This window comes from Ornithodoros turicata, chromosome 1 (assembly GCF_037126465.1).
Source record: "Ornithodoros turicata isolate Travis chromosome 1, ASM3712646v1, whole genome shotgun sequence".
NCBI classification, from domain to species: Eukaryota; Metazoa; Arthropoda; class Arachnida; order Ixodida; family Argasidae; genus Ornithodoros; species Ornithodoros turicata.
Window position 1 is genome coordinate 41,845,838 of NC_088201.1, and position 15,867 is coordinate 41,861,704.

The 15,867-nt window shown below is 42.0% G+C and overlaps 1 protein-coding gene across 1 annotated transcript; it reads right to left on the reverse strand.

Annotated features, from left to right (window-relative positions):
* Positions 1–2,269: 2,269 nt before the first annotated feature.
* LOC135378091 (F-box only protein 31-like) lies at positions 2,270–15,395 on the reverse strand. The gene is made up of 9 exons (XM_064610958.1): positions 15,214–15,395; positions 14,470–14,529; positions 10,875–10,951; positions 8,413–8,589; positions 6,772–6,843; positions 6,597–6,706; positions 5,358–5,517; positions 3,868–4,088; positions 2,270–2,597 (listed from the first exon to the last, which is right to left on the reverse strand). The coding sequence occupies exons 1-9, from the start codon at positions 15,368–15,370 to the stop codon at positions 2,441–2,443; spliced, it is 1,191 nt and encodes a 396-aa protein (XP_064467028.1). The 5' UTR covers positions 15,371–15,395; the 3' UTR covers positions 2,270–2,440.
* Positions 15,396–15,867: the final 472 nt, after the last annotated feature.

Below are 15,867 nucleotides of genomic sequence, written 5' to 3' on the forward strand. Positions count from 1 at the left end.
CAGGCACACTTTCTGAAAACGTAAAAAGAGGTATGCAAGAAACGTGGCGTCACGAGGGTCATCTATAAGCCTCGCTCTGAATGAGACCTAAGCAGCTGTATTGAAAAACGCAGTCATTAAAGCTGTATTTACACAGCTCTAACATGCATCAGCTAATAATTTGCCAATGCCCACAACTCTGCAGAATTGTGCCAGGCTTGCCGTCGCATAGTACCCACACCCCAACTTCCAGGTCGACTTCATAAGGGGGTATGTAAAAATAAAGAAAATATACATTCAGTTGCATGGCACACAGAAATGTATTTAGTGCCCACACAGCTGTCTCAGGCCTATAGATTAAAGGCAAAACCTTTGTGAACCATAAGGCAATAAATTGGTACGCCGATACCTAGTACATCGCGAGGGTTATAATTCAAAATTGCTGGCAAAATTAATTGCAAGCATGCCCACATTATGCTCAAAGTATTTAGCCTCTTCAATGGCGAGTAAACAAGACTTTGCTGTTGCAAGGCCTGTCTTTGGAAAATTTGGTGATTTAGTTCTCCTGTTTCTGTGCCATTTTTATTGGACAGCAGTTCCCCTGGTGCACCCAATCATATGTCCTGGCTCAACTGACCTCTTACTGATCTGCACTGTAAACAAAGGGTTGCCCACATTTTTTTGGCACTCAGTATCATGTGTCACAAGAAGGGAACCAGCTGCAGTGGGCCCAATGAAGAACCCTATATGTTTGATATTCGCACACCCTGGATAAGAGTACAGCCTTCTTTAAACATGTGAGGGTGTGTGCACAACAGTGGGTTCCATTTCAGTTTTGAAGTCTACTACATATGGTGAATTGTCGGTTCAACCGGTTTCGGGCTTGTTGCTTCACACCCTGACTGATGCTGTATATGCTCATAAGCATTCCTTAGCAAATGCACTGAACATGGTTTTTCAGTCAAAAACAAAAACCTCCACAACTTCACAATAATGTTTCTCAAACTCTGCACAAAATGCAACAACCAATGCTATTTTACGTCACTATTTCTGCTTTGTTCACACAGTTTGTTCTTGTTTTCCATTTTCTTTGTGAATAAGACTACTATTTTGCGAACACATTTTGAAGCTATATTAATAAATGCATAATCTGGTAGTAGAGGGAACCAACATGAGTCATACAGTAGACTCCCTTTCTGACATAGAGGAACACGGCTCAAGGTCTTGTACCATACCAATCAGTAATATAATTACTATCCCAGAATTGAGCAAGTAAGTGTAATTATGTAGCCTTTGGCTCCTAAAAACACAAGTTTGAAGGTGATTCCTCTGACTTACAGTTACTGCATATGAGTCATATGCAGGAATATACATAGTTAGAACGTGGATGTATTGTTTGAATATCTGATTGATAAAACTTGGATTGACATGTGATGGCTGGACGCAGTGATGTGGTATCATAATGTCTCTGTGCGCTTTCAACAAGGCTTCTTGCAGAACTTGTCGGGTTTTCGTTATTTTTCACTTAAAGAGAGATGCCAGATTTTGTCATGTCTGCTGTGCATTACTAAATACACCCACAAAACAAAACGTAGCTAAGAAAACTGCAAAATTTCACAACTTTGTGTCTTTGATGTTGTTACTACATACATGTACTAATTTTGAGCTCAGCAGTTTGTCATTACAAAATTTTGCATTTTCTGGTGTTTGGGTATTCGTTTTTTTTCCTTTTCTTTCATTCAAGTCTGCACAGCTAAAAGCATTTTGTTCATGTGGTTCAAGTTTGTCATAAAAGTATACCGTGTTTGCTTATACAAATTCCTCCTACAGATGATATGCTAAAAACACTGAAGGTGGTCACGACAATGGCAAGACTTCAAGAAATTATGTATGTATGCTCTAATGTACCTCTGCCACATTGCTAAACTTAAAAAATACTTGAACCAGTTCACAAAATGCAAGATTTTCTGCTTCTCATTTGTGGTTTGTAACCACAATTGTTCAAATTTTGTCACATTTCTTAATTTCATATCAGCACATAGCACTTGTCTCAATAACCGGAATTGTCAGCAGAAGCAGACTTCGTTTTTCACTATGTCCTGTATTGTCGGATATTTTTGCTATTGATCAGAGTCTCACGGGTGATTGAAGGTAGGCGTGCATGGTTCAGGTGTTCAGTCTTATTGCTGTTCACCGCAACCACCAGATGGAATCCTCTGTGCAATACAACATAATAACGGTCTGTCTACAATGCTGCTACAGATGTCCACAATGTGACAAGAAAACCAACGGTGCGTAAATACATTTTACTAGCGTCGAAACTCCAGCACAAGCAATGCTTAAAACACAAAGTGTGATTGAGAGATAGGTGCAAAGATGAATACATTGCACAATGTTTGGCACTGATGCTCCTGCTCACGTACCAAAGAACAGAGGAAAGCCCTCATCCCACACAATTCACTTAGCTCAAACTTTCCGTGACCCGATGATACACGCTGAGTGAAAGTAGCTCCAGCCACAAGAATCCAAACAAGTTCTCGTTAAAGACAATCCAGTGGCCCCGAGAGAAGGAAGGGTTCGTGAATCCATGACCAGCAACCTGTCCCAGACCATGGTACCTGCGTGTTGGAGGAGAGAAAATTATGCTTAAGAGTACATGCTATTGTTGAAGTAGACAATATGCAACTCTAAAAGCCCTTTGGTGCTTGCTGCCTCAAACAGGGCACCTAAGTTATGTAGGAAAACATATGACACAATGGCCTACGAAAAGTTTGAAAGCAGTTTTAATTTTACAGTCCAGATGTTTCCGCCTTTTCAACATCCCAATTACAACTGTCATGTCTGGTTGTTACTGCCAGTTCTCCTCAGGTAACCGAGGATGCGGCTGATGAGAGGGTGAAAGAGCACACTGTCGCCTCTTGCGTCTTGGAAAAAGATTAACAGAAAAATGCAACACAAGATAAGAGATAAGGGCAGTTCATAGCGTCACCCGATACATGTGTTTTTGTTTTGTTTCCGCAAGTTAGTTTCCAAAAGTTAGTCTTCTACGCATGAGGCGGCACTGTGGTGGCATCTTCGACGCATGAGGCTCCTCCACCATCTCACATTGGGGGTGAAGGAAAGGCGCGTCTCCGAAGATGCGCAATGAACAAAATAAAGAAAAAATGGCGTTCCTTCACAGATTTTTTGTTTTTGCGGACGATCTACCGAACGGATTTTTGTTCTGAAAATGGCTACGATATCAGGTCACCGTGAGGAACAGATGTTCTCATTGGGACAACTTCATAGCTTTTATAATTAAAATGTTAATTAATGACTTTGAGGTAATTAGTCATTTGATGGTCGAGCAACATATGGCCAAGAACGTCCGCCGGCCCAGAGATGATAGAAGTGAAAACAGCATGTTTATGGCCCTTATAGTTTTTTTATGAAAAATCTGTATCGCCTAAAAAAAAGACACCCTGTATATGATTTTTTTAGGGGTGCAACTAATACAACGGTGCAACTAATAGTCCGGAAAATACGGTATGTTTGAATTAACCGAAAGTACAAAGTATCGGGGTATGAATTAATGTGAGTCTACTGTACGTATCTCATTATTTTTACTTTTCATGCAAGATGGATATGTTCAAATGCACAGGACTTATTGCTGCTTTTATTCTGGATTATATGCTCTCTATACGGAACTACGAAAATCAAAACAATGTGAGTCATGCACTCTAAAGCAACTTTTTGAAATCATCAGCTCCCCCCACTTTATGGTTCTCAACAATGAACTTCATGCACAACATGTTTCACTAATGGTGTATTGTGCTTTATAGGCAATGTACTAACAACAAATGCTCTATAGAAATGTCCGCAATGGTCACGTATATTCTTGAAAGATACCTTGCCAGACAAGTCCTTGGTATTTCTTGAAAGCGCAGATGGCAATCCATAGGAACATAAAAGGGCTGTGAACGACTCAGATTTGGATGGTTATCTTCTGCCGCTACCACCTCTATGGAATCCAAGTCTGCAATGGATACCTGTTGCTCTGCTGTGAGAGTCATCCAGTACTGCAGCACGACCTCAAATGTCACCTGTCCTGATGGCACATTGGGGTCTCCCTACATGAGTTAAAAAAGACAAATAACTTAATTTTAGAAGCATACTAGACAAGACAATCACCCAACAGCAGAAAAGCTTCACTCCATACAAGAAAACCATTGTTGTGCCCCTCATACAAGTGGACATGGCTAACATTCTGAAACGTGCAATGGTTGCTCACTGCTTCAGAACTTAGTTGCTGTGAAGAACACCATTTTTTGCAGCATTCTTTTATAGCTCCCGTTCATAATTTCTCGAGTGTCCACAGGAAAAATATCAAAACAGGATTTCTTTGCTGCTACATTGTAGCATTTATTAAGCACATACATAAGTTTCAATGCATTCAAGTTAGCATGAAGAATTCAAGAAATTTTTTCTCACATTACTTTTACAAACTCAAATTCTTTCCCAAGTTGCCATCCTTGTGTGTGTCCTAAAAGTTGTTCACCCTAGTCTTGAGGGCCAGCATTTGGATTTTTCTATCTGCATGCCCTGACCTTTTAAGTACAGCTTGGGACAAAAGTTTACGGAACATGGCATTGGCATATATGTCCATCGGAGTGGCCCCCTGCTAGCTGTCTGGTGACAGCTAGCACGTGAAAGAAACAGGTGATTGGCTATTCTATACATCTCTCAGTATGTGTGTCCGCTCCTGTTTGCTGCTAGGGTGTCGCTCCAATGGAGAAATGCGACACCCAGTGTTCCGTAAATTTTTGACCCAAGCTGTACAATACCATTGATGAATGCAGTGCCTAGTGGAAACGTCTTTTCTTCAAAATACCAGCAGATAATACCTGATGATTTTTCCTCCAGACTTGCTTTAATTGCTTCAGCTTTAGCTACCGCTTGCGACACACTCGTCCGATATGTTTGATCAAAGGTACAGTAGCCCACCTTGGCTTAGCCACCCCTGAATGGGCTGTATACAATGTGTTTGAGGGTGAGCAGTATGGCCGTAGAAGTCTATATTAGTCAGAAGAAACAATCTTCCAGCACCTGGAAGTTCCAGACAGGATAAACTGCAAGCTGCCGATTTCAGACAAGTACTATATGTCGCAAGCAGCACTACATGAATGCTTCCTGACACAACACTACCAGTCGTGTACTCTGTCCCTGCTCATGCCTCACGCATACTCTGGCTATAGAAATTACATGGGCCTCATGCTCATGTCTGCACAGAAAAAAATGTGTTTAAAAAAAAAAAGCAAGTTATATCACCATAAAGTCTAAGCTAAATTTACTAACCCCTGCAAATATGTTCAAAAGAAAGTGATCGAAATATGGCTCACAGAGAGCTTTGAGGCCCGTAGCTTTGTGCAGTGGTCAACATATTCCAACTGAATCAGCTCAAGGCCATGTGTTCCATAGGTGCCCTTGAAAATCCCTGGCTGTAGTGGTACATTGGGAAGCGGTGCTTGGAGCTGAACCCTTTGATACTGAAATGAGTAGCTGAAAAGGAACATCTAATTCACACAGTTTCAATAATAAGTCCAAAAACTATTGTGGTCACAATAACAGGCCCACTGGTCTGCTTAGCTCTCTCCTTACCGTGCCCATAGAGCGTCAATCACCGGTGATCGACGGTTTGCGAACCGCACTATGTGGCCTCCTGAGCACATATGGACAAGCGGTGACATTTGGTGGACACTACAGGCACTGCAGGTTCAGTCACGCTTTCCTTTTTAGCTTATCCTCGTTGTAGTGATTTGTGAAACTGGGTCTGCACCAACGAGGCAGTGTGGAGATTTTCCCTTGAACGTGCCATCGTCTTCCCGCAGCGCACCTCTTTCACAAGTGCGCCAATACTCGCATTTGAAGCGTATTTGAGGTCGATTAGTTTATTAGAACACAAATAATGATTCTGAACATGTTGGATAAACAGACCCTTGTCCTGAATATAAGGATATGTAAAACTTGCACTGTTGCTGTTCTTCCTGCCTCAAAACCAACCAGGAGGAAAGGAAAAGCGGTGAAGTAGCAAAATGTGGTATGAGAACAGGAAAGCTGAACATGTAACTAATGTTTTCTGCAGAAATTATGATGCTAATTTCTGTTTTACTCCTTCAAGGAACTCAGTCACTCAATGGCATGTACAGCATGAGTGTCAACCTTATTTTCCACAACTCAAAAACTTCTTGACCTAGAGTGTTGATATTTACAGATATTACTTCAGACAAAGTTTGCCACATTTTGTATATTTTGGAATTTCTAGGTTGATAATATCATCGATATACAGGCGTACCTTCACAAGTTTTCTGTTGTTTACACAGATTCTTGTGTCTTCCAAAATTAATTTTGGAAATACATGAATAGCTTCTTTTTAAAAACCTATATAAATCAATGGGCGCTCAATACTGTTTCCTCTAATAGCAACCTATTGTAATGTGATACTGAGAGACACAAAAACTATACCTGTCGAACCACCCAAAAATGGTCGTTTATGCCGCGGCAAGGAAAGAGTTAAGCTGTACTAGACATGCCAGAATGCTACAGATCATTACAGCACAGTAACTTTTATGAGCACTTACTCATACTGCCTCAAGATAAGAAACTTCATAAGCAACAACTCGTGGCTTTGCGGGAATTGCTGCATGTCAAGTGACACTGATGCTTCCTCGTGCAGCCAGTCCCTTAGTTCCTGAGCAAACATCACGCTGTGTTGGTACCTTATACACATGGAGAATTTTGTTTCCAATTTCTGACCTGGTGTTTTCCGTTTGGATGTTTGTGGCACTCAGTGACGCAGCACTTGAACGCAAACTCATCTCTGGAGATCTGTAATGTTAAAATAATGACTTTTTGAACTTGAGGATGCATACCAGCACAAAAATTTACTCCTTGACATTCTTCATATATCATGTATAGATGTACCAGGTTCCCAATCTAATTTTAATTCATGGATCAAGGATCAGACTTTATCGATGGCACTGTCAACTACTTCCAGCATGTGCCCAAGCAGGAGCCTTGGCCCTCAAAGGGAGTTGGAAACAAGGCTCAGCAGCATGGGCATACATATAGACGATGGATGTCCTTCACTAACCAACTAACTAACTAATGCTTTCTGGAAGTTAGTTGAGCTTTACATTATCGCAGTTGTGTTATAACAGCTTCACATGTCACTGTCAACATGTATCTAAAGTTGAAATGACAACGACCCGCTGTAGGGGTTGCACAGAAAAGAAAGTGCGAGGGTGTCTGCAAACATTTGGTGGGGTGTGAGGCGTGCAGGGTCTGGATAAATCAGTCCAAGCTCCCACAGTAATACACCTAGTAATGTGTGCTAAGTAAGCCCATACGAAGAACAGAATACATTTTGTCATGTGCAATGGTGTCAGCAAACAAAGAATCACTATAATGAGGCTCGTGCAGATGACGTTACGCGCAGCCTTTGAACACCTTGGAGCCACGTGACATAGGAAAACATGGGGATGCGTCACAGGCTGAATGAGGGAGCAGCGTGTGTTTTTACAATGTCCTCTCGTAATTGCACGCATACAGCAACAACTCACGGCATGCCCTCCTGCTGTGTCTCCGGTGCGGCGATATGTTTTCCAGTGTCACGCGTGACATCACTGCATAAGCCTCATTGAAAACATGTTTCCCTTGAGTTTATGGTGCTGACAGCAAGATACTGTCTTACACACAGAACAAAATTAGTTGTGCGCAGGGATGAACCCCATGCAAGTTTTTACACATCCAGTGGAACTGCTGGAGAGGTTTTTTGGGTGGGTTTAGCCCTACTCGACTTTCCTTATGCTTCTGAAAATGTGGAAAGTTTCTTAGACTAAAAGAGAGGCTCACGTAAAAGTGTTTATTTCCTGAAAACAAATAGAGAGATAAGAATAATGAAATCATAGTTCTAGAAGTGAGAAGCAGGCAGGCAGGCAGGCAGGCAGAGAGAGAGAGACAGAGAACACAACGGTGCTTGTCATTTTTAGAACTATGATCCATTAACAAAGTGTTTTAAAAGTATAATGAAAGATAACATTTTGTGTGGCAAATGTCTGCTAACTTGGCTCTGACAGAAGGCTCTCACACCCAAAGTCTATGTGATGCCACATGATCCGCCATCAATGCAAACATCTGGTATCATCCCTGCACACAAACTACTTCAATTTCCTGCTTGCTGCACTAGTCAAAGTCTTGCAACGAGTGCCCACAATGTTTTGTCTAATACAATGTAAAATCATTTTAACCAGACCAATGATGAGAGAGACCAACCACAATTTGATGCTTAAGTTATTATAATTATTTCTATTTTTTTTTACAGGTTGTCCAGGCACTATTTTCTAATTCAGTTGTGCTACAAGGCTACGAGAAGCGTGTAATAGACTGCAAACTCACCTCTTGAAGAACTGCAGCATGAGGTCCATTATATCCGCCAACACACCTGACTTGTGCCCTACGCCTCTGGCATAGGACAATAGAGAAAAGAACTTTCTTTCTTAGAGGATCTGTAATATAAGGGTCTCTGGGGGGCAACAGCTCACGACCGACAATAGAAGCCGATGAAGGGTCGAACTGGAACCAACAGAAATGTAATTATAATTTCAGTTCCTGGAAACATGCAGTGTTCCTCCAGAAACACTACAGCTGCATCAGCATGTCATGTTGTATCTTTGTTCATTTTACTGGTGAAACTAGCATGGCAGTGCATTTTGTTCTACCATCCAGGCAGCTGCAGCATACAGCACTGCACGGGCCCGGGCTTAAACGAAAGCCCGAGCCCTGCCCGGCCTGTGGGCCGGGCCGGGCCGGGCCGGGCGTTTTTTAGGCGGGCCTGTGCCGGGCTCGGGTTTCAGCCACTGGGCTTGGACCGGGTACGGGCTTGACAACGCCAGACATGGTCGGGCATATATGTGAACATATTTCACGAGACTGGACAGCTGCATTTTCACGTTACTTTTTTTTCCCCATTGCGTATGGGATATCAAGTATTCTCATCTGAGAACTATCACTTTTTTACATGTGATCATGCTTATTTCGTGAATAGGTCTGGATTTCACGCATGCACTCACACACATTTGGGGACGACTGGTGTGGTGGGCGCGCTGAGGGTCCTGCACGAGCATCAGTTAGGTTAGGTGTTGAGACATATTTCGGTCTCGTGAGGGTCCGGCATGAGGGTCAGTGAGGTTAAGCGTTCTGACATATTTCGTTTTTATTAGTGTCCGGCAACAGGGTCAGTTAGGTTAGGTGTTCTGACATATATTTTGTTCGCGTGAGAGTTCAAGAAAGAGGAACTAACACCGGAGCATGTGCAATAGAGCGGCGATGAGTCTCTCTTTAACCACAATGTACATACGCCCACGCGCCGCTGCGTTCCCAAGCAAGCAAGCACCAAGCACAGAGCGGCTTGCCGGCAGAGAAACACAGCCGCTGCTGCATTCGAGTGTACCTCCTGACTCTCCACCAATTAGCTGCGTCCTTTTCCTTGCTGCGCTGTGCCTCTTTAGTAAATATAAATACGCCTCCGAACCTCGAGAACAGATAGAGCAGAGGCAGGCTGGGACCGGGCCTGAGCATGGAAACAGTCGGGTACGGGCCTGGTCAGGGAATATATAGAAGACGTCGGGCCGTAGCAGCCGGGCCTGGGCCGGGCACGGGCCTGAAAATTAGGCCCGTGCAGTGTTCTACTGCAGCAGCGAAATTTTCGTGAAAGCATCCCCCTCTGGGTTACCACTGCCAACGGCTGCCCTAACACTGAGTGAAAGTATCCCTTCGTGGAATATAATACAAGTATAATCACAGAAGTTCAGTGATAGATGCATTGTTATAGAAATACCTCACAAACTGTGTGCCCATGAAGGTTTCTCGCCCTGTGCAGTACAAGGCACACACTAGCACCGTTTCACGAATATGGCAGATATGGGGTTTTTACCAGCTTACCAGCTTAAGGATTTCTTTATGAATTTAAAAGAAGCTCTTCTAAATGCATCGCATTCAGAAAAGAATTTATTTGGCGATAACATGCGAAAGAGACGGCCACCAAACTGTCAGTTCATTGTACCAACATTTCCAGCACAAAAGGAAAGCTGAGGTACAATGAGGTGAACAAAGCAAGAGAACTCAGTGATAAACAACTTTCACCTAATAAAAGTACAATACACAAAAGCAAACAGGTGTGTAGATACACACTGAAGATCAGAAGAATCAGCAGCACTTCTACGGCACACACTTTATCAAAGGTATTTATAATAACAATGCGCAGAGCTCAGAATTTTAATTGCATAGTGTCATACTTGAAAGGAGCATCAGTGGTAGTTCATCTGTGAAGTCAATGGAAGCACATGTGCACTGTTCCCCCAGTGAGAGGTTCATAAACCTAGAGCTGCAGCAGCATGAGTAATATTGCTGTGTTTTATAAGGTATACTGCATGTAAAGCATGTATATACCCACTATGCCATGTCCAGAGTATTTTTATTACAGCAATAGCTTCTCTACTATTGACCAATTCTTCTGGATCAAGCAGAACTGTAGCATGCAATGTTGGTCACACATACATTGAGTTCTGGTGCCTTGCTGAGAAATTCTACTGTTGTACTCCTTATATATTTGAAACTGATGGAAAATTATACCAGTTTTTCTCCCACTCAAATTCAATAATTGCAAGACTTGACATTATATTCTAAAATATTACAAAATATGCTAGGCAATTACATATAACCTAATTGCTGATATAGCTGATGAGCAAAGTTTCTGAGCAACATTAAGAAGTCAAATGCCAATGTAGTTGTGTGGTAAGAAGATATCTCTATAGTGATTTCTTACAATGCAGAATAAACAGTGCATAATGCATACTAACAGTGACTTGGAACAGGCCTCCATAGGAGGAAACTTGAGGTTGCCAAAGTCCAAGAAAAAATCTGTACTTATGCAGCACTGCAACATGGAAAAGTTGAACCTCATTTCATTATAATTTATATAAAATATTACTTCGTGCCATCTGTATGAGGAACCAGTGATTCATCCAGACCCTCCCCCTAACATCCCTCAAATGTTTGGCAACTCCCTCCTTCCTTTCTCTCCTGTACACCCCCTGCAGGGTTTGTTTGTTTTGGTTTTTTAGGGCACAAGGCCCCCCTGCAGGGGGGCCTTTGTTATTTTAGATTCAGATACATGTAAGCAATGATACATAAATAGACCCCGGATTCCTAGGCAAATGCCTGTGTGGTTCGTGTGGTTCTATTAGTGTCTTTTCAATACAGGAGCACGAACTGGGTGCTGGAGAAACTCCTGTATAGATTTGATAGTGCCTATAAATGCCTATTCCGATGTTAGTGCCTATGTTGGCGTAGCTGCCTAAAACTCGGATTAAACATAGAAAAACGCCTATAATAGCCCAAGGGGTGGCGAAACTCCGTTGTCCAGACGAAATTGACGGCAGTCACGTCCTTTTGAAACCATCGATCGCTTGAAAGAAGCCAGTATCCTAAAGGCGCTGGAATGCTGAGAATTGAAAATCAGTTACTCGGTACATTTGCTTACTCGTTCTTTCTCTCCCTTGCAGCATTGTGTTGTTTGGTGGGTCATTATAGAATATAGGCACATTTCGTAACAGTTTTGTCACAATCTAGAATTCACAGCGCGATTTCCTGTTTACATCTAGAAGAGCCCCAGAAGCTTTTAATTTCTTCTTTGTTTCTTTTTTTTACAATGAATCTGACACATGGTAAAATGCTGAGGAGGGGGCATTGTTCTTGAAGGTGGAACTGATTTATTCACTTTGTTCTTGTACTTTAAGAACTACAGATGAAAAAAATCAACTATTTATAGTACCTATAATCAGGGTGTCGAACCGAACCAGAACCCGAACCGAAAACCGTACCGTTATTTTTGCCGGAACAGAACCTGAACCCGAACCAAAGTTTTCATGACACTGTTGAACCCGAACTGGACCAGAACCGTAAAAAATAATAGCAGTAACTGGTTCGCAACAAAACGGTTCGGTCATAAAAGAAGTCAGCATGAGAGTTCCTCTCAATCCGCGAACGAAGACACGTTGGTATCATCATCACGCATCCATATCATGGATTTCAGAAATTGTCACCTAGCAGTCAGACGAGGACGTATAGTAAGTACACTTTCAGCGTCTTTTTAACACGTTGAAGCGCAGCTGTCCTCGTGAGCGCCGAGGCTAGCGCCCCGTGCGCACGCGCTGCGGCGTCTACTCTTCAGAGACGAGGCGCCACGCGGACGAATGAAACAGGAATGGAGTAGGCCAGTTATGTAGCTCTATAGGACAAATATGTGATTAAGTAAGCGCCCAACATTTCCCTTTACATGTGAGCAGTAAAAATTAAACAAGTCAGAAACATGAGAAGTGGAGAAGGAGCGTACGCAGAACGGTGCCTGTTTGATTGGTCGTGGTTCGAAAAGTAAATGCAGTTCTGCTTATTGGTAGTGCAATTGTGCACGCACATTGCCTTTGTGTTGTGGATTAACTAGTACACTGCTGTGAGCTCGGACAGAGTATGGCAGGCTTATTTTCGACATGCTCCAGTACGGTTTCAGATCGATTCACGCTGCAAAAGCAGTGTGCCAGCAAGTACCGTCGTCAACGCTGTCCATCTTATTAGGCTTCCTTTAAATGTATCTTGCTGGCACCGTGCGTGTGAAAAAAGAGATTTTGGGAAGAGAAAGTAGTAGGACTACACCGCTTCATCAGCGTGGACTCTATTTGCAATAAGTGTTCATCCATTTCTCCTTTCTCTCGTTAAAGGGAGTACCTGACCGCTAAAAACATCAATGCAGACAACAGCATTAAGCTATTAGCCACGCATTTCCTGATAAAAGCAGTTTTATGGAACATATAAAATAGAAGCGTTGAACCGGTTCGCGAACCAGTTCAGGGCTGCGAACCGGTTCGATTTTTGGTGTGGTCGAACCGGAACGAAATCAAAGCAACGCGAACCCGAACCGAACCCGTATTTTTTGCGGTTCCACACCCTGCCTATAATGCCACTTTTAGTGCCTAAATCAGGATTTTTAGTGCCTCTCACAGGCGCTTAAAAGATTTTCTCGTGCCCAAAAATCCGGGTTCTATACATAAAGCTGTTACACATAGCTGTAATAATTAACCCCCCTGTGCTTGTGATTCTGGATAAATCACTGTGAGGAACCCTACTTAACCTAGGCTTAGCATAATGTAAACCACCATTATAATGAACAGGTAAGAAACATCAAAACAGTTGAAAAAGCAAAGTAGCAATATACACTAAAGCAATACCTGTACGGAATGATGTAATACAAAGGGTGCCCAACAAACATACACCAAGATTTTAAACAGTATTCTGTGTGACTGAAGAATGAAACAAACAGAATGTTGTTAGCAGTCGTGTATCATAGTTGTCAGCCTTTTCTTTTTTTCCTGTGCCTACTCAATCAGTTACATAAGACTAATTGGCTAACTGTTGTTACCCGGCCAAAGCAGTCCAACCTGCCGTAAGCGTGGAAGAATGGGATTGCGAGCAAATTAACAAGTAGCTGAGAAGCTTTTATGAAGTTGCACTCCAAGTGAGTAACAATGACATTATTTGCTTTGGGAGGCATATAGAATCATAGCAATTCAGGATCTCCTCTCTATAAAACCTCTCTAACTTGTAAGCTATGTGAAACCTCAATGCATTTCATTTTGCATTCTATCGCTTCAGTACAAGGACTGAAGCCCTGCTTTGCGAGTTAGTACAGACAATAGCCAGCAAGCTGACCTTGTTAGTTGTTTCGTTTCAATAAGACCAAGACACGTGAAAAAAAGAAATGGCACAGCATATGGAGCGTCATATTTGTGCAGTGCTTACATGTGTGACAAATATGCAGAGCCACATGCAGTCAATGACAAAATTTCCAATCTGCTCTCTATTTTTCAATGGCGAGAATGTGAGACTGTGACTTGAATAATCAAAATACTTAAACAAAATAAGAAGGCTACGCTAAAACATACACATATAATAAAACAACTGCATGATATTTCCACAATTTTCGGTGCTATCTTTCATTCCCCTTGAGCTGTTGTCGTGAAAACAACAGGGACTGGGCTTGCTTGACTCGGCCAGTAACCGAATGACAGCTAATAACTAGCCCAATCATCCCTGATTCTTTCAGTAAAAACATATGTCATGGAAACACACAAGTATAGCGGAGCTTTTAATGGTTTCACTTCGTGTTGATGGAACAGGCACAATCAACACATTTGCAATCACTCCTTCTCTAAAAAAAAGTTAAATAAGACTGCAATATAACAGGTCAGACATGCAAATGCATACAACCTGACACCTCCTCAGACAGAAATAGATCCCGGATACAAGCAAACTGTCACAAAACATGTATCATTACCATAGGCACTGTAGTATAAATGGCTGAGCAAACATGCATTGGAGAAAGAACTGGCGAAATCTTACGTTTTGAATAAACGTCTCGGAAGGAGAAGTTGTTTATGCTCTTTGATTTCACTGAGAACTCTGAAATACAAAAGTTGAAATATTGCAATACAAGGAAACAATGCAAAGACGAAATTCTTTTTGATTTTCATTTTTACATTGTGCAAAAATCTGTCAGCGTTTGTCAAAAAGGGAGCTTAATTTGTATTAAAAATGATTAATGCAAGAAATTTATTAATTCTGTGGACTCGATACAGCCGAACATGGGTTAGACATGTGTGTGTCGCCACAAAAGGAAGTCATTGCTATGTTGTTCAAAGTATAACAGAACAATACGTATGCACACATACATCAGTAGCAATGTTTTCAATGAACTACAAGCAACAAACTGAGCACGCACCCAATGCCGTGTAAGCGAGAACTCGAAAGCTGCATTGTTTACCTATGGTCAATGATAACAGGTTGCTTTATTCCAATGAACACGGGCATTATAGCTCACTAGCAGCATGGAGACCGCAATACAACGTATCTCCTCTCCCAAACGCAGTTCGTTGAAGGCCGGGCTTTCGAGATACAAACAGGCGGAATCGCAGCTTTATGCAGTTATGACGACATGACTGCATTATTATGCGCCAATGGCGAAATATGACATCAACCAAGTTGGCAACGGACATAATAACACACTCAAAATTGCTGATTACCATTCACGAACAGAAGGTAACATTTGACAGCTGATTCAAACATCACACATCGCATTGAGTTTACCTTTGTCACAGCGCGTTCGCCAAACTTTCTCAATTTGACTGGCTTCATAGAATGATCTGCAAACTTGTGATGCATGTGCGATGTCAGGCCCATACAAAAAACTTAAAATTTTTGCCAAAACTTCCAAGGGTAAGTTCTCCATAGCCTGCTGCTCCATTACGACGCCATTACACAACGATGCTTATCGCGATGCAAGATAACTCCTTGAATAACTTTCGACCAATTCCAAGCAAGCTGCAAAGATCATAACGTCTAGGAAGGTAATAAAATTGGGTGTATATCAATTTCTCAGGCTTTGTCATTTTTTAAAGAAAAATTGAACTACAAATACCACAAATATTTCTTCGATTCTTCTCTCATGGAACAGAACATCAGTTTCGGTTTGACGTGCGCACCCAGGTGCACCAGTGAGGTGCACCCACTGATCTCGATTGTAAAAGGCCTTTATACATAGAGATCAGTGGGTGCACCCAACTGCAAACATTTTCCACCTGGGCAAGAAAGGAAGATGATAGCTTACAATTTCTTCAGTTTTATGCAAGCATTCGCTGCTAAATGTTGTGATATACGGAGGATGGTTCCATAAGTTTCCGGCCCGACCAATTTTAATAGCCATAGAGTCGAAACAAGTGCATCACTTTTCGACATAGTCAC